The 22,511-nt window shown below is 42.2% G+C and overlaps 1 protein-coding gene across 1 annotated transcript in view; it reads right to left on the bottom strand.

The window, feature by feature from the left end:
- Positions 1 to 2,803: 2,803 nt before the first annotated feature.
- Positions 2,804 to 22,511, bottom strand: part of CACHD1 (cache domain containing 1) — a 113,349-nt gene continuing 93,641 nt past the window's right edge. Inside the window, exons 14-27 of the mRNA XM_059821798.1 lie at positions 21,410 to 21,552; positions 20,630 to 20,811; positions 18,873 to 18,983; positions 14,819 to 14,941; positions 12,539 to 12,638; positions 12,300 to 12,416; positions 10,794 to 10,954; positions 10,008 to 10,094; positions 9,673 to 9,789; positions 8,558 to 8,709; positions 8,004 to 8,165; positions 7,022 to 7,099; positions 5,946 to 6,047; positions 2,804 to 3,426 (exon numbers count right to left, since the gene is read on the bottom strand). Coding sequence (XP_059677781.1) covers positions 3,188 to 3,426; positions 5,946 to 6,047; positions 7,022 to 7,099; positions 8,004 to 8,165; positions 8,558 to 8,709; positions 9,673 to 9,789; positions 10,008 to 10,094; positions 10,794 to 10,954; positions 12,300 to 12,416; positions 12,539 to 12,638; positions 14,819 to 14,941; positions 18,873 to 18,983; positions 20,630 to 20,811; positions 21,410 to 21,552 — 1,874 coding nt within the window. The 3' untranslated portion in view covers positions 2,804 to 3,187. The remainder of the gene's footprint in view (positions 3,427 to 5,945; positions 6,048 to 7,021; positions 7,100 to 8,003; positions 8,166 to 8,557; positions 8,710 to 9,672; positions 9,790 to 10,007; positions 10,095 to 10,793; positions 10,955 to 12,299; positions 12,417 to 12,538; positions 12,639 to 14,818; positions 14,942 to 18,872; positions 18,984 to 20,629; positions 20,812 to 21,409; positions 21,553 to 22,511) is intronic.

Below are 22,511 nucleotides of genomic sequence, written 5' to 3'. Positions count from 1 at the left end.
GCTGGGACAAGGTTAGCTGTCAGCATTTGAAGTAGTGATTTGGCACACCTCTAGATCTGTGTTTTCCCCTTAATTATTCCTTAATAGCAAGAGCTTTGGCTCTTCTCGCTACTTCAACTATAAGGAAGGTTGTCCAGACCCCACGAATCACGAGCAGTTTGTACATCCTAGAACAAAAGTGATGAAGCAACAGTGAGGTGCAACTCTACAGAAGCTTTTAAAGGTAAAAGCTTTTAAAGGTAAAAACAAGGGGGTTTGATTGCTGCGACTTTTTGATAGCTGTTCAAAGAGAAGCGTAACACATATTTCTGGCAGGGCTGCAACAGAGAACACTGCGAGCAGTTTCTGCCTGGCATGTAATTTTAAGAACGGTACTACTGAAACAGTACTGTAGTTAAAGTAATTAATATTACTGCATTTCACAATGTATGTGCTTACTCGTATTACTTTGATACATTTTGAACAAAAATGACTTCTCCCACTATAAAAAAGTAGTAGAGAATATGCCAGCGTGGGTTAATAAATATATACATACCACCTGTGTTTAACACTGCAGTTTAATTACAGCCAGACTTAATGACTTGCTTCTCACTACAGATATGCGCCTTAGCCTCACCTGCTTTAAATTAACATCAGCACCAGAGCAGGCAGGCAAGTGCAGATCAGGCCAAAGGTGTGCTTTTCTTTATTTCTATTATTTTATATGCAAGGAAACTATTCTAATGTTGCTTGATGTAAAAACCTACAACTGGGGAGCAAATACTCAAGTTGAAGAACTTCTGCTGCATAGGGAGATTTCATCATATGTATGTAGATGGGCAAAATACAATTCAAATTCCGCTTTACAAGTAACTTCCAGAGATGCTTTTGTCATGTGGTGACAGCTTTTGCCTGAATTCCAGCTTCTATGGTACACACACAGAGTTGAGCAAATGAAGTCCTAGCTAGAACTTAAAATCTGATTTACCTCTGAATTTTAGTGAGACCACCTTTATGAGTTCTACAGGACTAGTAAATCAACAAAGCATCTTGTTTGATGTTTCGCACAAACTATTATTAAAACTGACATACAGTTCAGCAGTTTCCACACTGAAAGCTATTTTCCCTTCACACTTAAATCTCTGCTTCTTGGCTGGGTATGTTGTTCTTTGTTCTAGCAGTCGTATTAAAATAATGCATTTTCTTCTAAAAGCAAACATGAGAAAACAGCCAGTTACTCCATTACCCAACAACCAGCATTATTTTGGATTCAAAATTAGAAATTCCAGCAAGTTGGGTCTACAGATTGACACACAAACTGCTACAGGGCATCGGACTCAGCCCTTTGAGAGCATAAAGCAGCACTTCATAGATTTCTACAGCTGTCTGGTCAGCAAAACCCAACAACCTGATCCTACTCACACACAGCAGGATGGCAAATCCAGTGCCACTGAGTCTTCAGTAGCACGTAAGAAAAAAACCCCCACAAACGATTGGCTTTGGTGAGTCTATGCAGCGGCTGACCACTTCCAGAAATGTTCATTTCCCAAATAATGACTGACAAGCTGAAAAAAAAAAAAAGCTTTAAAACACATAGCAATACTGTCATTTATATGTAAAGTTTAGATCTTCCAAGTTTGCTTATAAAACCTATAGGAACCTGACCAAATGTTTCACTCCTGTTATAGCAGCTAGAAAATTAAAGGAAATTGAGACAGAATAATTTCAATCTAGCCAGTTCTCCACAGAACTATACTTTATATACAGTTTATTTCACTAGAGATTTTAATTTTATACATAGTATAAAGGGGTATCCTGATATCACACATATAGTTATTTTACCGTACTGTTTAAGAACCAATTTTTTACATAATTAAGTACCATATTAATTAAAACAAGTGATTTTAAAAAAACCCTACACATAAATGGATGTTTATCATATGCACAGTGCAAGAATGTTTTTATATCATTGTAATCACAAAATGTGAAGCTAAAATACAACACTGTGTTTTAAAACTAATTTATAATCATGATGCCCTGTGTTGTAGACAGGTTGATTAATCTTTGTTTGAATTACCAAGCAATGTTAAATTCCAGACAAACAGCAGCAGCTTAAAATTATCATTTCAGAAAGATACCTTCCACAGTAACCCAAGTTTTACAAAGCATTGGTTTATCCCTACTTCTGATCTTGACAGTGTCCTAAGGAAACAGAAGAACGGCACAGATTTCATTTGGAATTATCTGGTAACTAATGCTAAATTAATTCTTTATTACTTCCACACAGGAAACCTTTACAGACAATGGAAGAGGTAAAGATGGAGAAGTTTATGGGCAGAATTCTCAGAATTTTAGTAACGGAGTACAGGATTTCTCCTCTGCAAATAGGAAGAAAATACTGTAATATAAATCAAGTTGTAATATTTACACAAAACAATTGTGGAAAAGAAAGCATTCATAATGTAAACACGTCAGAAACAACTTCTTCATTTTCCCTTTTGCAGAGTGGGGCAGTGGATGAATATCAGCTAATAAGAAACAGATGTCTTCCTCGGAAGAACCACTTCACCATCACAGAATATATGTGGTAGTTGTCGAGAATTGCTAACATGTTTTCTCCCCTCCCTCCCCCCAAAGTTTCAAGTTCAATAAATAGTAGAAAAATAATCCTTTACTTAAAAATCTTGAGATGCATTGTCCCCGGTTCCATACAGCAATTGTCGGAGCAGTGAACTTTCTATGCGCGAAACAAACCGCAGAGAAACCAACAGCCTTCCCCGCCCCCCCCCCCCCCCCCCCCCCCCGCCTCTATCTGGCACTTTTTTACTCTTCGGCTGTACAGATTTCTGCTCTTCCAGTTAAGGAAACCAAATCATCTCTGGCTCTTTTAAGCTCGCTCTCTCTCCTCTCGGCTCAGCATAACAGGGCTTCCAAAGCTTCAGCTGCTGTATAAACTTGTGTCCCTGTTTCTGGAGGTCTGACGTGCCTCCTGCTCCATTTTATTAAACGTTATGGCAGGTCCATTCATCAAGCACATTTCCCTTCCATTTCAGAGCCAACCTTACATTTATAAAAATGTAAAGCTTTTATGCCTAACAGTTTACTCAGGAAGTTAGTTAAATCGTTCCTGGTGAAAAGCACGGAAACAAAGCTGCCCGTTGCTGCAGGGATCATTGTTCACAAGTTAGGTTTCTTCTGTCGTTGGTCCTTAGCACTCTGCATCCACAGTGTGTACCGTGACTGCAGCCTGTAAATGGTGGCTGTGGTGAAGAGTCGGGTGGTGCAACCGGTAGTGGTGAAACTTGTGACTCAACAGGGCAGCTGTTTGAGGTGGCGTGTCCAGGTCTAAGTCTTCGTCGTGGTTTCCAACATCAACACCAGCCGACAATGGGTCATTATTGCACGGAGGGTTTTCGCTGTCCTCCTGAGGACTCATAGTGCTGTAGCCTGGAAAATACATCAGCACGACTAAGAATTAAAAGCAAGACTAAAAGGTCAATATTCCACGGTGCTGGCTGCTGCACCCTTCATGGAATCAGACACAGTCAGTGCTTTATAGAGAATAAAACAATTAGTTTTCTTTAACTAATAGAAAAAGAAAAACCAAACAAACCCATCCTCTCCTGTAAGTTCACAATGGATCCCTTCCCTTGTCACCATCTTTGTTTATGAACTCTGGGGACCTGTGGTCTGTACCACCCCAAACAGTAAAAAACAATCACGCGTTCAACAGTTTGTTACGGTAGAATTGCTAGCCCTGATTTTAAAAACAAAACATAGCAGAACTTTTTTGCGGGTGGTATCTATTAAGATATTACTTGGATTTTTACAAACAGACAAGAAGTAGTTGGGATCCACTACCATTACCTCTGTTCCTCTCAAACGACACCTTTCCTAGGAAGGATCGCCAGCTACTGTTTCTGGAAGCAGCAAAACTTCTGCACATCATCTTGTATAATCACAGTATTATATTTTTAAGAGGAAGAGAGCGCTTTTCACCTGCGAGTGTCTATTTGCAAAAACCAAGCAGCTGTTCTTAATGCCAGTGAGCTTTCCATACGGTTAAAGAAAGCTATTGTATCCACATGGGAAGCATTTCACACAGCAGGTCCGTTAAGCCAAACAGTACTGACACTTCCAGCTAAGCCCGTGCACACAGCGCAATTAACTGAAGGCTCTCCTTTGGCTAAAGTATCTGCTACTGCAGTCTGAGAAGTTAAAAGAAAACCAGATCAGTTGCATTCCCTGGGATATCCTAAGGAAATGATGTCACTAGAAAGCTAGCTAACCCTTGCAAGACAAGATCGTGCTTTCTCAGCGAGGAAGCTGTCTCTAACAGGTCCCTCAGAGATTTTCTGTCCCTTTCTTTTGAAGCAGGTGCTAGTAGTTACTATGAGATTTGGATTTATTGCTGAAACCAGCTGTTACCACTCAAAACCAGTTTGCAGTACAAACAAAACCACCTCAGCATTTGTAAATGCAAAAACACAAACAGAATTTAAAAGGAAAAAGATCTTGCTTTAATTAGAAAAATAATCTTTCTGAGAAAAAACTTTGGCTAAGAGCTGAAAAACCACTAGTGCTTCTGAGCACCTCGGTCAGGTTTTCAGCTTGAGACACCTAAAAGAAGTGTGTTAAAAATATCAGGCTAAGTACCCAAAGCTGTTTCTCATTTCCCATGGTCTGAGTCATGGTTTCTAGCTGGCAGAGAGGAATTAAGGAAGAAGACTGGGCAGCCCTTTGAAGAAGATGGAATTACAGAAACTAAAAATAGAAGCGCACATTTCAGAAAAAGGGAGACAGTTACCCTGCTAACCCTGATGTGTTGACTAGAAAGATGGGAAGGATTTGCTAGGAGCATCAGAAATGGAGCAAAAGGAGCATTAGGCTAGCAAATCTGCATCAGCACAGGTAATCTGGCCCCAAATCCAGGGCAATTCCTCCTAAAGCAAGGTTGTCCCTCAGACATCTGTTCATCCACGTGCCAAGGCTTCGGCCTTCAGATTTCCTGTCCCTCAGCAATTCCATTAGTGCAACCAACATAATTGAACATAATTGAACAGGTCTGCTGTAACGCATTCAGCCACTACGACACGCAGCTAGAGCTGACATCTGTGGCAGCCTGCTTTGCCTAACCCTCGTCTTAATTTATATTAAGCCTCATGAGTCAACAGCATGACACCCTTCTAACAGCTTTCAAGGTTTAAGAAGACTTAGTCTCAGGGCATGAGAGACGTATCAAAATTCCCCAAACCTGAACAGGGTTGAAGTGTGTGCGTGTGGCAAACACACACAGCTGAATACCCTTCATTGCTATACATGTACACAGTTAATGTTGAAGGTTATTTGCTTAAAGGTGATGTAAGATGTCCTCTGCGGTAATGGTATGGACTGAATATGCAACAGAAAGGCTAAGGAGGCACCTGACACATTAGTCTCTAAATCCATGCTTACTTCACCCCAGCAAACGCAGGTGTCCAGCAGACGTTGCTAGGATTTTATGAAAGATGTGCATGTCACGTCAAATAGAAGAGCAGTAGAGATGCTGACTTGATTGCAAGGGATTTGCTTTCTCTCCTTAAGTATGAGAGGTCCATTATCTCAACTGAACATCTAGACTGTTAGGGTTGGCGATAGAAAAAGAGCGTGGTAAATGCGGTACCATTTCTGTCGGTCTGAATTCAGGTCACCCAGTGAAGCTGGCAGAACCCAAAATCAGACAGGCAGAGCACGGTGTTCAGCTGCTGCCGTACCACTGCTCCGACAAAACCAGCTCCCTCGCTGGACAGCATCATCTGCTGAAGGGTGTCAAAACTATGTAACTGTGAAGCAATGAGGAGCAAAGGTTTTTGATTTGGTTTGGTTTTGGCAGCCTTATCTGCAGCACTAATAGTGACAGACATCTGAAGGAAACTGAGTAACCACAATCATTAACCTGGGGCCAGGGCAGTGATTCAAGGTCTTACCGTGGTCGCTTTCCGTTCCCGACCGCCCCCAGTACCGGCGTCTGCGTTCTGGGCTGTGGGCGTGCCGCTCTATTACCGCTGCTATAAATCGAGTGTTACTAACTGAGAGAGAGAAAGAAACAGAACTGGTTTTAAAGGAAGTGCTTTTACTGAATCATATCAGTGGGACAAATCAGGCACAGGGGAATAGGTTTTCTGCAAACTAATTCTTCTCAAATACTACTTCTTTTAAGAAGACTGTCAAGCCACAGAGTAGGAGTGAAGAGATGGGGTTTAAATGTGGAATAGATCACGATCCAGTCGAACTCATTCACCTCATCTGCTTGGATTAATAGAAAGTAGAGAATTACTGTGCCAATGCTAAAGAACCTGTGGCAGCACTGAAAGCCAACTCAAAATGAAACTAAAAAGGACTTGGAGAAGCAGTAGATGCAAGCCATGAAACTCAGGTACGCTTATTTTTCAGTCTTTGTTGACAGAGTTTCAAATCTTGGGTATTGTTTTAGTTCTGTTTTAGTGAGGGCCCAGAGACAGGGATCTGGTCTGGCTCTGGAGCTCTCCCAGAGTTTAGGTGCACCGGCTCATCTTACAGTACACCAGTATCGTGCCATTTCTACTGCACCCTAAAGAAGTACAAGCATCCCAAATCAATGCAAATAAGATTTACTGCCACGTTTGTTGAACGTACATGCCAGACTTGGCCTCTCCTTTCCAAGGCTGAACAAAGGTAGGAGTTTTCCATACCCTGTACTGTCACAATTGCAGTTTTTAAGCTGATCTGGAAGCTATTTTTAAGCTATTTCTGGAAGTGGTCACAATGGGGGGTGTAAGGGGCAAACCTCCTCTGCACATAATTGAGATTAGAGTCTTTTAAAAGTAAAAAATGTAATTTTTCATCACAAGACTAGAAGTGGACTGGAAGTGACAGTTCAATCTAAAACATTGTTCTGTCATTTTCTACTGCTAATCAGCCCAGGGCTTCCTCACGTATTTTTAGTTCTGGCATATTAAGAAAACAAATGGCTCATTTAATCTAACTTTTTTTTTTTTTTACAGCAAAGTGATTTGGTACTTACTGATTCCTCTGTCTTCATGGCTGTCATCGTCTCTCTCGTCCCTATCATTTTCCAGGTTCGACATACGCACTGACATTTCTACACACCATTACAAACAGAAAAATGCAACTGTTAAGAGAAAAATTTTGGATCATCTTACTAACGGCTGTCACCCTGGTAATATAGTGGAAACACTTTGCGTTACTGCATGAAGAGATGCAGTCTGAGCTTGGTGTGCTCTTTTTCCAAGACAGATGGGGCTAGGGATCCCCGGAAAACGATACACCCCACCTCCCCCTGAAAGGAACAGGCTTTAAAGTTTTCAAGAAAGTGAACTGATTCAAAATAGAGCCAGAGTATAATCAAATATAGAGGTAATTAGCCCTGATCACACTTCTCACCTCTGTATCTTTCTACCAGTATCCTTTCTCCCTAACACAGTTTTGTCTCTCAGACTTCAGTGGTTTTATCTATGTATAGATATTCCATGAAGATCACATGGACCAGAAGCAGGGAACACAAGTGAAAAAAGACACATCCCAAACAGCCCCAGCAGAAAGGGTGTGAAAACTGTAATACTCCCCAAAGCACCACTCCTGGGCAGAAATAAACGTGTGCGATCGGTGTGCTATGACAAGGTCCCGAAAGCTGTGGAGCTGGGCTTATATTTTTGGCTCTAGAAAAAGCGTAACTTCAGCTTCCTGACAAGAAGCGCACGTGAAGGTTTTTGGGCAGACTCTCCTCGGGCGGCAGCAGCTCTGGCTGCACCCAGGAGAGGGCAGCAATACACAAGCACCCTGGGCGAGACCGGACTTTTATATGGGTTGGTGAAAGGGAAATAAAATGGGGTGAAGCGTTGAAACAAAACCAAGGAAAGAGGTTTTGGTTTTGGGGTTGTTTTTTTTTTTTTTGATTGGTTGGTTTGGTTTTGTGGGGTTTTTGTTTTGTTTTGTTTTTTTCAATTCCCACCCTACTATTTCTCTCTGAAGAGTTATCAGCTCACCCTGGGCAGCCAAAGGTGACATGTGCTGGTGACTCCTCCGATGTATCTGGTGACGATATGCGTATACTGCTAGGACAAGCACCATAATGCAGCCCATAATGCCTCCAGCCACTGGGCCGACCGGTGCACTTTTGATCATGTTCAGAGTGATTACCTCATCTCCTAAATCAAAAGGGACAAAACAGAGGAAGAACAGCCCATAAGTGCTCTGCAGAAAGGTTTAAATCAACATCCCTGAAGATTAGAGAAGATCTTGAAGGCTTTCTAGGTGCTTAACTGTGCACATGCAGGACAGCACACTTTAAATAGGAGAAGAAATTCAGAGAGGGTACATCTTAAAGACGGGAATGTATAGCTACACATCAATATGTTCAAAAATCTAATACCCACAACAGTCCCGATGCTACTTCTTTACTGCTTGATGTACTATTTATGCTAATTTACCACTAGCATAAGAGATAAACACGTTATGTGAAGCACACTCTGGCACTGAAAGTGCATGTTATTGAATACAAACAGTTAAATGCAGCATCTGTTCAGAACGGCAGAGTTACCTATTGCTCCCAAGTCATCCACATACGGGCTCTTCGCTCCCACAATGCCACCGAAGCATTCCTTCTGAGGGGCACAATAGGATTTATCCAGATGGGTCTTCCCATCGCTGTCTACCATACACCACTCACAGTCCAACACACCAAAGCAATCCCTGAAAATTAAAACCGAAAGAAAACCAGATTTACTTTCAAGTCCAACACGTCTCGTTTGGCGTAGCTCCGTCTATTTTAGAATCGCGAGACAAGAGGGAGGCCAAAATCATCTGTAAACCCCCACATATGTAACGTTTGGCCACAAAAAACTTCTCATAAAATGCTCAAGTACCACAAAGGAAGTTATACAGGGAAGCTGCATCTTCAGCATGCATCTTCCCAGTCTGTTTGCTTTGATTTTTTTCCCTCATCACTCAGACTGAGCAAAGGGAGAACTTCCTACTTGTAACTCCTCCAATAAGGCATTTTTCAGCGTGGTGAAGTCTGACTACGGTTCCACCCTTTTTCTGCAGTCCTTTGGAAGATGGAAGAAAGGATTTGGAAAGGCTGGTCAGAGCACGATACGTTCTAGCAACCTCAGTTCCCTGGAGAGCGCTTGTAACTAGCAAAAAATAAGCCCTCAAGCTTGTCTACGTAATGTCAGGAGTAGAGCAGAGAAGCAGGAAACCAGAAGTTGACAGGCAGCTACCATCTCTAACGTGCTGCAAAGTCACCACCGCGGAAGTACTGCCTACTTTCTGTGAACGCTTTAGCCCATTCCTCCAGAAGGCAGACAAACGTAGCAGCGCTATCCGTTCTGCTAAAAGGAAGAATTCGTTGTCCTTTCAACAGCAAATCTTCCACTTGCACAACCCTTGGTTCTCAAGAGTCACAAAGCATGACGGGAAAGCCATTTGTTTGCTATTAATGGTGTTACGCGACTCAGATGGGAATACTGAGGTCTTCTCTTTCTGCACTGCAGCAGAACGTCACCATTGGAGTGTGCTATAATATCTTATTCTGGCGTCATACTTCTTTTTTTATCTTTTTTTTTTGTCTTTAAACCATGTAAAGAAGAGCTATTTTCACTTAATTATTTCAAGAACACAGTATATTTTGAGGGATGGAGAACGCCACTTTACCCGCTCTCTGTTCTCTGATTGCACTGAGTGTTAATGCACTGCGGGAGAGCATCCTGTAGGCTTGGATCGATTGCTGTGAAAGTCATTGGCTCCTGATGAACTTCACAACTCGGATTCCTATATTGGGACAAAAAGCAAAGCCTTGTATTACAGAAGTAGTCAAAGCACAATCAATGAAAAACATCAGTTTTACCTATTGCATATCATCTGCTTAATTATACTAAAAATACCATCTATTCTATCCTGTATCACCTGTAAGTTAGCATGAACAAACAAGTAATTTTGTGCATTAACTTCTGTCACATGCTGCTCCATTGGAGGAGGTTCGTTCTTACCTGCTCTCGGCGTTAGTGAGGTTGCCGGTACATTCATTTACCTCCAGAGGACATTCGCAAGGGCACTCACATTCGTTCTGTTCCATTCTTCAGGGTCAGAAAACACACAGAAAATGCATCAGATGCTGCACCATGATTTTAACCCCCCGGCAGAGCTCTGTAACAGCAGTTCACCATGGAGAAGGCTGTTCAATCACCTTTCTCCTTCCCCCAGAAGCACGGGGATTGCTCTATTCTGCACTGGGACTGAGGACAGTGTAACAATAGAGCCTCTCCGATCTGTTACCCACCCCCGAAATATAAAAAGCAGACAACCCCTGGACAAGTCTCAGATCTAGACGCAAGGATCCTTCTTGACAGTGCAACAAACATGTAATGATGCTGGTGTAGGCAAAATCTCCTGCAAGCACCAGGATCCCCTCAATAAAAAACGATGCTAATCCATGGGTATTAATATGCCAGAACAAAGGGCCTGATCCACAGATAACTGCCCCTGAGAAACGGAAACTGTTGTGGTCTTTTAACATTATCTACCCAAACATGTCAAGGACAAACTACCCTGTGTTTTAATACACTGGCAGTATGGCAAAGGATTAGAGGCATGCTAAGTCACCATGCCTCTTACAAATACCGTAGGTAAAGGAATTATTTTGTTTTCATTTCAGTTTTGCACTGCATGTTTTCATTTAGCTTATAAAAGAAATGTAGTTTTATAAACCTTGAATCAAGAAAGAGGGAAGAAGTAAATGCCTGGATTGGCCCATTCATTTCCCACCTCCTGCTCACCTGTGGCAGTTGAGGCAGAGTCTGTCTACCATACTGCAGGCACAGAAAGCAAGTGAATCGCAGGTCTCATTGACGATTCCCACGAAGGCGTTGGTGCCGGGGATTCTCGTCAGCCTGTACTTGGAGCAGTGACTGCCGTGCACAAGGTTTGTCAGATCACCCTGGGAAAAAAAACAAACAGTGTCAACGGTGTAGCCAGAAACCCGTCGTTTTAGGGAGCTGAAGACTTTCCCCCTTCCAAGGAAACATGCAGAGCTGAGGGAAGACAAATGCGTGGGAGCGCCACTTTCACAAATAAGAAGCTTATAAAATTGTTCATCAACCTGTTGAGTTCTGCTTCCAAGCTACTGCTGGGTGGAAAGACTTTGCTGAAGATAGAAAAAAAAGACGGTTAGCTTGTAAACATGACGAGATGCCGCAGCAGCGTTGAGTCTGATATCCTGCCGACAGCAGGTTACATTTCACTCCTTCGCATCGCCCACCGACCCATCCCCACCGTCCCTGCCACCGGTGACCTCCGCAAAGAGGCTCCGCTCTGACGGGGAGGCACCATCACGGCTTGTTGAAAAATTCCTGGCACACGTACTATAAAAACATACACCACAGCACTGTGCAGCTGTGATCTATTTGGTAGGCAGACTCATTCCCGATTCCTATTTGCATGCCACAATCTTAAGTTTTTGCTCTGTCCTATACAATTTCCTTTACAGAAATACACTTTCTGTTTTGCATTTCAAGTGTGGGGAAAATGTTTAAGCCTACCTGACATAATCAACATACTCTGACATAACTTTAAAATATTTTTGACACTCATTTCCCACCTTCTCCTCCCAGTAATAATTTAGAAGTATTATTTAAAGAGCAGCTTCTCCCACAGAATTTAACACCTTTTGAATAATTCTGCAGTGATCTTGCAAGGGTGGCTCTGTGGCGCTGCCATCGGCATTCGCAGCGCAGTGAGAGACGACAGCCCCGGCTTAGACCTCTCAGCACAAGAGGAAGCTCACGGATGACCCACGGGGACTGCAGAGCATTCACATCTCCCAAGACTGCAGTTTGACAAATGATACTCTGCAAATGCAAGTTGCATCAGTAAATGCATTTATTTGATCACCTAGCTAAAAAGAGACCTTTACTACCCATGTCACAGGAGGACGACAGAGGATCCAATGCAAAAAATCCCAACTACTGCTGGAAACTCCTCACCCAATGACCGAGAACTTATTTTCATGATGCTGGATGAGACTTTGCAGACATCAACCACAGTTGGCCAGCTATCACATCCCTAATCCCTTGTATGTCAACTGACTCCTCGTGCAAGCCCCGTTTGTGCAGTCCAGATCACTGATTTTGTGTTTGGAGAGGGTGAACGGAGGCCAATCCATGCGGAAGGCTGGCTTCGAGCCTTGTCTGCTGATCCTGGCAAGGATTTGTGTTTCCACCAAAAGAAACCCAACCCAACCAAAGTACATTCAAAAGCAAAATAAAACAGAAAAACATACTTACCACTAAGCTGGTATTAAATTTATAAAACCGCTGAACTGTTCTGTCACTGAAGCTGTTGCAGAGGTTTTTCTTGACGAAGTTTGGGTGGTTCAGAATGTCATTTGCTACCAAAGGCTCCTAAGTGAAAAACGTACGATTTTATGCCTTTGAAATCAAACACAGACAGCAGCTTCTCTACAGTCCTTGCCACCTCAGCAATTAGAAAAGGTAGGACTAAAGCAAGAGAAAAGGAGCCAGACCTTGTGCGTGATGTGCTGCTGCTCCACCGGTGCGTGTCCTTTGGGATCGATGAGGGTTGGGTGTGCCACAAGGTATCCTCTGTCCTCCATGATAAAGCACCTGCCCCACAACAAACAAAGCGGAGAACGTCCCATTAGACCTCCTTGGGCTTTAGAGAAATAGGGTGAAATAAAACATGAGCTTAAATTTACAGCTAGAGGAAGAATTTTAAAGGCTTCCATTTATTATAAAATAACAGGGCCATTAAGCAAATTTGCTGGAAAATGTCTCTAAAGAATATATAGGGTATTTCCCTGGAGCTTTTAAATTTGTTACTGTTACAGCAAGCTACAGAGAACTTGAAAATGGAACTGATTAGAACCAGAAAGGAAAACTGATCAGTGCGTTGTCTTGTCTGTTTGGGGAAGATCCAGAAACAAATGAAGCATAATGAACTTGGAAAGCTTTAACAGTTTATTAATCCACTATGTTACTAATGAAACGGAGATTTCACACTCTCCTTTAATGACCTCCTGCCTTAGAATTCAATTTTAACGGGGAGATAAATCACTCCTGTTTCATTTCTCAGCCTTCCCAACCTTTCCTCTCCCTTTTCAGCTCTTCCCATTAGTTTCCCTTGTGATCTCAGAGAAATGATGTTGGATCTGTGCCCCTATCTAGAAACCAGTGTGCTGCGAGGTTTTAATCCGTAGTGTTTTCGGCATCTCCCGTTTCCATAGCCGCAGACAGCCGTGCTGGGGAAGGCGGAGGAGCAAGCGGCACCGGGGACGGCACAGCCTGCGCCAAGATCAAGAGAATCGGTGGCCACAGAAGGGAGACGGGAGGAGGTTAATGCGGCCACTCAAAGCTCCCGAAGAGCTCAGCGGGGTAGCAGCCATGTCCCCCGGCGCAGCAGGGCTTTGGCTGGGCCCCGCAGCTGCGCCGCTGCCCCGACCTCCTGCCTGGGGCCGGAGGACACTTGAGGCGGCTTTAAAGTCTGCAGTTCCCATGGCAGTCTGCTATGTAACGCTCTACCTACGTCGGTTCACAGATGTAGCACAGAAACAGTACAGAATAGATGGGACTGTACGCTTTAGGTATAGAAAGGAGTCACGAAAATTTTTAGTTGGATTTTTTTTACTGCCCCAAACTGTTTGGATTTTGCATTAGAAATTCATGGTGCATTTTCTCATTTTTCTGAAAGATGCTGTAGGAAACAGGAGAACGAGTAGGCTTGTGATTACCCCAGAATGACTGCAGAGAGAAAAAGCTTAGTAGACATACATTAAAAAAACCCAAATGCCTGCCGGATAGAACAGTTGTCTCTTAGTACCTGCATGCATTTACACAGAGGCTGTAAGCATTAGATCTGGCTTCTACATTAGAATGGTCTAACAAAGCATTTAACAATATGCTTGAAATTCCTCATTTAGGGAATGTAGAAACAGAATAAAGCATCTGACCCCGATGATTATTAATAGTTTTTAACTGGGGGAAAGGAATGCCAAACCAGAAATCCTGATTATTTTTTTTTTATACACCATAAAATATATAAAAAAAATACCCAAACCAAACCAGAAAAGAACTGGAAGGATGACAGAAAACCACTTCCCTTCCCAAATTTAAGGTTTAGAAACAGAGAAAGAAATGACAATGCCCAAACCATGTTACCAAGTCACTCTAGATCCAAACCAGAGTCTACCCCCACTGCCTCTACGTGATTTTTCCAGAAAAGGGTAAAAGAAAGACGCACAATTAAGATACACATAGGTCTAAATAAAATTAAGACACTTCAGATGAAATCAGATTTCTTCTGACTACTGCTATGCTGTATATTTCTGAGAAAAATATAACAAAAGTATATTTTAATAATCATACTTAAAATAATTAGAGATAATACATCATTATTACATGCTCACAGCAGCTAAATAGGTAAAATGAAAACAAACAGAAGAGAATGGGAAGTGTGTTCATTTAATAAAGAATGTTTTTTTGCCCAGGATTTCAGTGAAGTCTAAATATAACCAAAAAAATAATCAGTTATCTTCTGTTTTTGTATTCCTGCAGACTGTTTACTTAGCTGATGACAGTTTGATCTTGAATAACAAAAAAGTCCACATAATCTTTATGAGAAGAACCAGCACAAGTTTTATTGGAAATCAGAGAACACACAATGAAAGCAACAGAATCCTAGAATAAGTTAAGTTGGAAAGTACCTCTGGGTCATCTGGTTAAAGAAAAAGAAACCAAAAAAACCCCACAGGGCTTTAGCTATTTATTGCCTGGAAGGAACGGCTTACCTTATTTTGTTTCCTCCGTCTTGGTTACAAACTGGCAGCAGGTCCATGAGAACTTTGTAGAAGTATCGCAGGGTGAAGTCAATGCCCATTACTGCCACCGAATGTCCTGAAGACATCTGCGCACTGCAAGGAGGGGAGGAAAAAAAGGAAAAAGGCTTTCATGGCTGTATTAATAATTAATATTTTAATTACTCAGTTCCCTACTTGATAAGGGAACTGGCTTCCCTGGCATATAAATGACCAGCTCAAATCCACACCTCCACACTGAAGCTCAGTTCACCCTGCTTGTGTTTAAATGAACAGTTATAGCAGCTGTAAACGGAGGGAACAGTGTTAGTTATTTGCTGCAAATCCTGAAGTCTCTCCACATAAATTGCACCTCATACAACCAGCACGTGGAGGAGACAGGAGGCAGCCCAGGACTGAATCACACCCAGGAACCGACCCTTCTCCTCACGGGCTGTGCTCCCTCGACTCTTACATATACCCCTACCACCTATAGATGATTAATATTTAGCAACATAAATTAGGATTAAAAATTCCCCACCTGCACAAATGAACACAGGACGCAGCTCCTGTACTTCTAGCACCCGAAGCCCCACCGCCTCGGGGTAGGGGGTTTACGTCCTGCACCGCTCCTCTTTGCTCAGCCCCCAGCCCTAGGACTGGAATATGAAGCTGCCAGAGACATTTTGCTAAATCCCCAAAATTCCAAAGTGTAGGAGTGATTATGAATTTCAGCCAGAAAAAAAAAGCTGGCCAAGGTACAGACATCGATGAGGTTACCTTGCACCAGGCAACTAGGTGGTATTTAGGTGCTGTTTAATGAGCACCGTGTTAAATGCTTCAAATCATGCCCTACTAACAGGCCAGGTGTCCGTGCTAGCTGGAACTAAACGGGGGTAATTCATGTTAACCTGATGCTGCCTCCCATTGCCTGTGGAGTGCCAAGTGACATTTAAAACCGTATCACTTCACAAACGTTCTGATTCGGTGTGTTTCCTCAATGTAAGGCAGCCATAAAATAAACATTTAGGGAAAGGGCAGAACCCGGAGTCTCTGGATGCCCCCCGGCAGCGGCAGCAAGAGCTGCTGTGCATTGCAATATATCACCCATTCTGAAAATGTGCTTGCGTTCCTATTTTTACACACTGGTTTGGGAATATACACAGTTGCCTTAGCAACCAATACATCAAAGACCGACAAAACAGTCTCAGGCTGATGTATGGAAGTGTATTTTCTTACAGCTCTATAAAGGTAAAAAAGCGCCACTTTTGCGTAGTCATATCGGTTTAACTTTCCTCACCATCAGTGAAGCAATTGCAAGAGCTCTCCTGGCAGAAGCACAGTCCTGACATTTGGCTGAGACCATTTGGATGCTGAAAGCTCCAAACAGAAATTATATTTTATTTATGTTGTTATTTTTCCAAAACTTCCTGTCCTGGCAAATTCCCACCTTCCCCTCAGGAGAAACATCCAGATGCCCAAGACCTCCTGAATCGATATATAATGATTATATTACATGTGCAGTAGCCTAAGACTGGACCGAATGACCGGGGAATCCCCGTCACTCCTACTTCTCGAAGATTGCTTCCCACAGCACTGAGGTGGCACGGCCAGACCAAGCCAGCTCTCACCCCTGAAGGACACGAAACCATCAGCTCATCCTCAAATCACGGGGCGTGCTATTCTCCACCTTTGTGGGCTTTACGCTGATGACAAAGGAGACGTGGTTGACTTGCTACTTTTTAAAATTTCTAAAAAGGAGTAAAAACGATTAGAAAAAGAAGAAAACTGAACGGCAGAGCTGGACTGTACAAAGTAGAGGCTGCTGGCAACCCCCTATCCATATAAACCCAACTCTGTTTACTGGACTGAAGTTTGTTTGCCTTTAAAGAGGTACAGTGAAGATGTAGTCCAACCTTATTTGTAGATTTATAAATATAGATTCTAAAAACCTGCATTTAATTTATTTTTAACATTACTCATTTCATGGAGAAAGAATGGGAAAAAGGATGACAGTGAAGCAGCACAGATACATTTAACTGTACATGACAAGGCATCAAGCTATGAAGTTACTGCTCTGTCCTAACAGACAAAATGCCATTAGGAATGCTGTAAATATTTTAGCTTCATTTTTAAGCATTAAATCCTTCTGGTTTGCTGATGCAAGCTGTATTAAATAACTTCTTGCATGAGTTTTCTATTCCCAGCCTCCAAAAGAGAAGTAATATATACATAAAATGGGAATGGGAGATAAGTGTCAGTTCCAGATAAACTAAGGTTGTTATTTAAACCCACACAGCAGTTTCTAATGCAAGTACACTATTAACTCTACTGATTCCTCCCCCATCCCTCTGGTTTTTTTATCTAAGTCCTCTTTGGGGATTATAACCGCATGTGACTATAAGCTTTAGAGGTCATATTTACCCAGGAATCACACTCACATCTGCCAAACTTTGTTTAACCGTTCTTTAATCGTGTTCTAATAACCCATGTGAGCTTTAAAGTTCTTAAAGCTAACGAAACCATCTCTTACCAGATAAAAATCAGAATTTTGATTAATTGCACTTCTCTTCTTACAAAAGTGCTTGTTTCCCTTAAGTAAATTCCTCTGTGAGAAGCACCACGCAGGCATTAGGCCTGATAACGCTCCTGCCAAAAAAGGCAGGCAGATGTCCTGTGGTGGGAAATCCCAAAAAATGCCGAGATGTCTGAGAAGAGTAGAAAAGCAGCGTCCCAAGCTCTGCTGGCTTTGTGATCTATATTTACCAGCGCAAAGTTAGAAGTTGTCTTTGTACTGGTGGGCTATTCGATGGAGCGTGCGCAGAAGCCACGAGCTCAGTGAAAGTCTTGGAAAAGACTGTGTAAAAAACAAACCAATTAACTACTATTTCTGAAACTTGGGAGAGCTTATGCTGGAAAGGTTTAGTACGTATTCTATAATCTGACCTCCTTTCAACAGCCTACATCTCGAACCAAACCTCAGCCTTGGGCTGGGGGCCTGGCCAGGAGGGAGCTGGAAGAAAAGAAGTCTGGTCCTGGAGGAAAGGGTCATTCCAGTACTGACAAGATGTTTATGAGAGACAGACTCCACTTCTCCTGGTGGTATTATTAACTGTACTGAGAATAAAGGAAACACCGAGATTCTCTTGATCAACTTTGAATGAAGATACATTAGAATTTCCGTTCTTTCCTTTTTTTAAACCACAGAAGACTAATTAATAAAGAAAATGCTTCTTCCTATATGGCTATGGTGCTCCTTTAGCTGTATGTGGGGTTTTAATCCCAAAGGCACGGGCTGCTGTTTCCCCTCTGATTGGTTTTCTTCAATCCTGTAAGGGCAGTTGAAGGTTTACAGGCTTCTCCTCAAGTTCTTCTTACTCCTGAAAGCCCCGGTCCAGAAGTGCTGAATTTAAACAGCCCCGGCGAGGAGCTCACCCAATTTCTGGAGTATGGACAGATCTTTAATTAAAACCATCTTGTGGACTGACGTCCATTTGAAGTTGGGTAGATCTGCTTTCACCTCTTATTCCTTTCCAAACATACATACTTTCCTGGTACATACAACTTCAGAAATGTAAGTGTGAGTAACTTAAGGAAATGTAGAGATTAGCTGTCTTGATGAAGGAGTATTTGACTACCAGCAGAGAGGGAACATATCCCTCTAAAGTGATAAACTGCCTAATGGAAGCAATCCCTCTCCTCCTCCTAGGTCCTTGTCTTGCATACATGACATCTCATCTCATTTTCATTCAGGAGCACATTCTCACCAATCCATCTTTTTTTCTATATGCTGTTATTATTCGTATTATCAATAACGCTGTAGAATATAAACCTATTCACGTAACATGGTTTGTTCACAGCGTTTCAATATCCTTTTCCACTGAATCTACACAAGGTTATATTACATTTCATCAAAACCACTTTAAAACCAGGTTTGGTTTCAGTTCTTGAACATGAAGGAGTCGCCCGGCGTATTTCTCTCCTACCCAAAGCACATCTTGATAATTGAGAGTATTCTTGTTTGACACAAACCTCAAACACAACTTACCTGGAAGAATGGACTGTGTGACTGATCGTAACGACGTAGCCTGCCCCTCCAACATCTAAGTAGGGACCAGTAAAGGTAATTAGTCCTGGATTAGCCACTGCATGCAAGTACCTAAGGGCAGCCAAAAGAAACACTCATGATTAGTGAAAAAGGGTTTCTGTAAACTTTAAGACAACGTTGAATTCTGCACATCGTCAACAACATGCTACCAAATTAATGTTTCGTAATATTAAACAAGTACCTAAGCATGATTAGGACCCAGACCTAAACCAGACTTGCTCAGTACATGACTCCTCAGTACATACAACTGCATTAAAAAAAGCTCGATTTACTTCTGCATAGAATACGTTTAACGTAATTTTGGATGTTTTTCCCCAGAACAACGTATGACTCAAACTCAAAGCAAACGCTGGCAAAATTATTATGTTGCAAACGCAGGAGAAAGGATGTCTTATAGGCAGAATTCACACGTGAAAATCCAGAAAGATGTCAGAAAGTGATTAGAAATGACAAACTCTTCTAAAACTTACTGTCAACATAAAATGTGCCACAATCATGTCAAGTATCTTCCTACTGTCATAAGAAAGTTTATAAAACATTCCAACTGTCGGAAGCACTTTTGTCTATGAAAAATCTATTACTTTGCTTTCCAGTACACTAACCCACAAGTCAGGACTGCACTGTCCAAGTGACTGAATTCTACTTTATTACTAGTGCTTTTCTTGCATCTTCTTTCCAAACCACTGCCATTTGGCTTTATATAAAAACCAAGATGCGATAGCATGCTGCATATGGAGGCTTTTTCAAAACCATGGTTTGAGAAAATCAGTGAAGTGTAAAAGCAAAAAAACCCTCCAACTCCAAAAACATTAACAAAAATAATTTGAGAGCTTTTAAAATGGAGACAAGGGATTGTAAAAGTGCGTTCAGTTAATTCACAACATGAATGCACCCTGTTTATCTCACTACAAAAAAACAAAGAGAGCAAAATTCCATCACCATCTGTCAGCAAAAACAAATAACAACAAAAAGGAAGAAAACCTGAAGAAAAGCTAATCAGTAGCTATGGTAATGATTTTTTTCAGGGAAAACAGGGGTCAGGAGAGCTACAGCATGGCCAATGCCAGGAGGAATTCAGAGCCTTCCCCGTAGCGCTGGAGGGTTGGGACCCAGCGCTGGCTTGTGCCTTTCCCAGCGCCCCAGCACGGCAGCACCTGGCTGGCTCCTTTCAACAAAGCACACGCGTCAAAACACGCTCCAGAGCGCTCTCATGTCTCACGTTCTCATTTGTAATGTACACAAACATTTCCCAAATCAGATGCTAGTGCATAATTAATAGCGCACAGTCGAGCCAGCAAATTCCTACTCTAAATTAGCAAGGAAATCTGTTGTAAACAAACAAACAGACTAAAATATTAACAACCAAAAATGGCACAGGGAGTTGAAAACACTCCCGAATTAGCTAATCCCTAAAGGGGATGCTCATTTTCTGAATGTTTATATTCCCATCTGCCATAGGAGGGATATGAAACAGAAACTATCACTTAAAATAAAAAGGATTGAAATTAGAACCAATAAAGGTTTTAACTAGTTGTATTTAAGCACTGAGCCTCTTACCCACAATGAAAACATTTCTAGTTACATAGTTTATAGCTGGCCATAAAAAAACCTCCAGGCTATGAAATCGATACCAAATATTTTCCTTATCGCCCTTGAAGATTATCCAAAGCTTTGATAACAGGACCCTAAAAACTCACCATTGTCTCCTGGTGGGATCAAACGCTTTGTCCATGAGGGAACCGGGGTAAATTCGGAGCACCCCATTGGGGGTTGCTATGTAACGGCGCACAATATAACTGTTCAGGCTACTCATTTCCATTTGTGTCATCCATTCATCTGTGACGTGACTGGTAGCCATTACTTCATTTCTGACAGAGAACTGCAAAACAAAGGCGGACCTAGCAGGGTTCCTCTAAGACTTGCATGAAAAGATAATAAGCTGCTCGCGGGGTTTCCTAAAGAGCGAACGGAGATCATCTAAACTCAATTACTTGTTTAAAGTCTTCTCACACCAGACGGATCTGGCACATTCCACGCAAAGGGAAAGCTTATTATAATGAAATATTGTTGTCGTTATCTCTGTGGCTTTTAGCGTTTGCTTTTTTACTTCATGTAAACAGAAGTACTGCTCCGCTTGCACACAAAATAGAAATTTCTCATTTATACGCCTAAGAACACTAAGATATTTCTGCTAAGAATTTACTGCAGCTTTAATTTTTCTAGCATTTATTTTCAATAGCTGCTTATCAACTTTTTCCCCCTGTCCTGGGAGGAAGCCCTCTCCCTCCTCTCTTCTGGGCCTTGAAGCCCATGGCCATCTTTTTAGGCACGGGGATACCACTCCAAACCACCACTCCATAACCCTGCGAGCATCAGGAGATCAACGTTTCAGGTACTCCCCTCCTGGATGAAGGCGTGGGGCATGAGGAAACCAAGGTCTCCAGGGCTGACCAGAGCGCTTAGCAGCGAGGACATACCTTAAGGCCAGGATTGGCAATCAGGCGCGTGTTGTCGCTGAGGTACGCCGTGTAATGCTCCACCATCCGCTTCGTCTCGGGCTGGCTGAGATGTTCGTACGGAGAAGAGAAGCTACCCGCAGAGAGCATTACTGTCGGGCTTTCTAAAAATAGCAAAATATGAGAAAGTTAAGGACAATGAATCGCACATATTGCATAGTAAACACATTCATACCAGGAAAGGTTACCCTCCGCCTGCGCCTCCACTCTCCCGCACTTCAGTACGCAAAGCACACAGCTCCTTCAGGTCATGGGTGGACTCCGAATGGGGCAGGAAACATGAAGTTTTCCACCCAAACCAGAGCGCTTACCAGCACAGTTCGCCTCCCCAGGCACTGACAAAACTTATGTTGCACATGAACTACCTTTCTTCCTTCAAAATACAGAAGTCGCAAAGTTAGTCCACTTACTCTGATCTCCACGTGTTACCTGACAGACTTTAGCACCCTTGTTCTCAAAGTCTAAACAACTTCTGAATTACTACTTTTCAAAAAACTACAGAAGCTGTTTTCCCTTAAGAAAAGATTTTGTGCTAAAGAAGAAGAAATGAATTATCCGTGTTTAGGTTAGATACGGCAGAGGAAAATGAAAATGAGTACTTTCAGTTACAGGTGATGAACAAATGGAGAACTACAAGCGCAGAAGAGGGAGCTTGCCAATAGAAGTGTAGCTGTCTGGGGTGATTTTCAGAACAGACTGGAAAGTAAACTTTCGTTGTGCAGAAACTGCAATACCAGACAGCTTTTTCTTTTTAAGAAGAAAAATTATTCTGATGAAGCAGGGCTGAAGGTTGAGAAGAACGCCTTTTCTGAATATTTGACCCATGGAACCCCATTTCCCCATGTGTAATGGTCTCCAGAGGAAAAATTTCACTGGAGTATGTGAAGTGCTCTGCTTTTATTCACATTCCTCTAAAACACATCACCATACATCCAGCAACCATATGGACTGCAGTCATCACTTACGAACTTCTATTATAGTCCTTCATCTGCTTCCCAGACCAAATACTCTGATGTGACTGCATTTTGCTTTGCATGAAGTTTTCCCATTTGTCAGCTTAGTA

This window comes from Gavia stellata, chromosome 10 (genome assembly GCF_030936135.1).
Source record: "Gavia stellata isolate bGavSte3 chromosome 10, bGavSte3.hap2, whole genome shotgun sequence".
In the NCBI taxonomy this organism is placed as follows: domain Eukaryota; kingdom Metazoa; phylum Chordata; class Aves; order Gaviiformes; family Gaviidae; genus Gavia; species Gavia stellata.
This window is presented reverse-complemented; position numbering and strand designations above follow the sequence as displayed.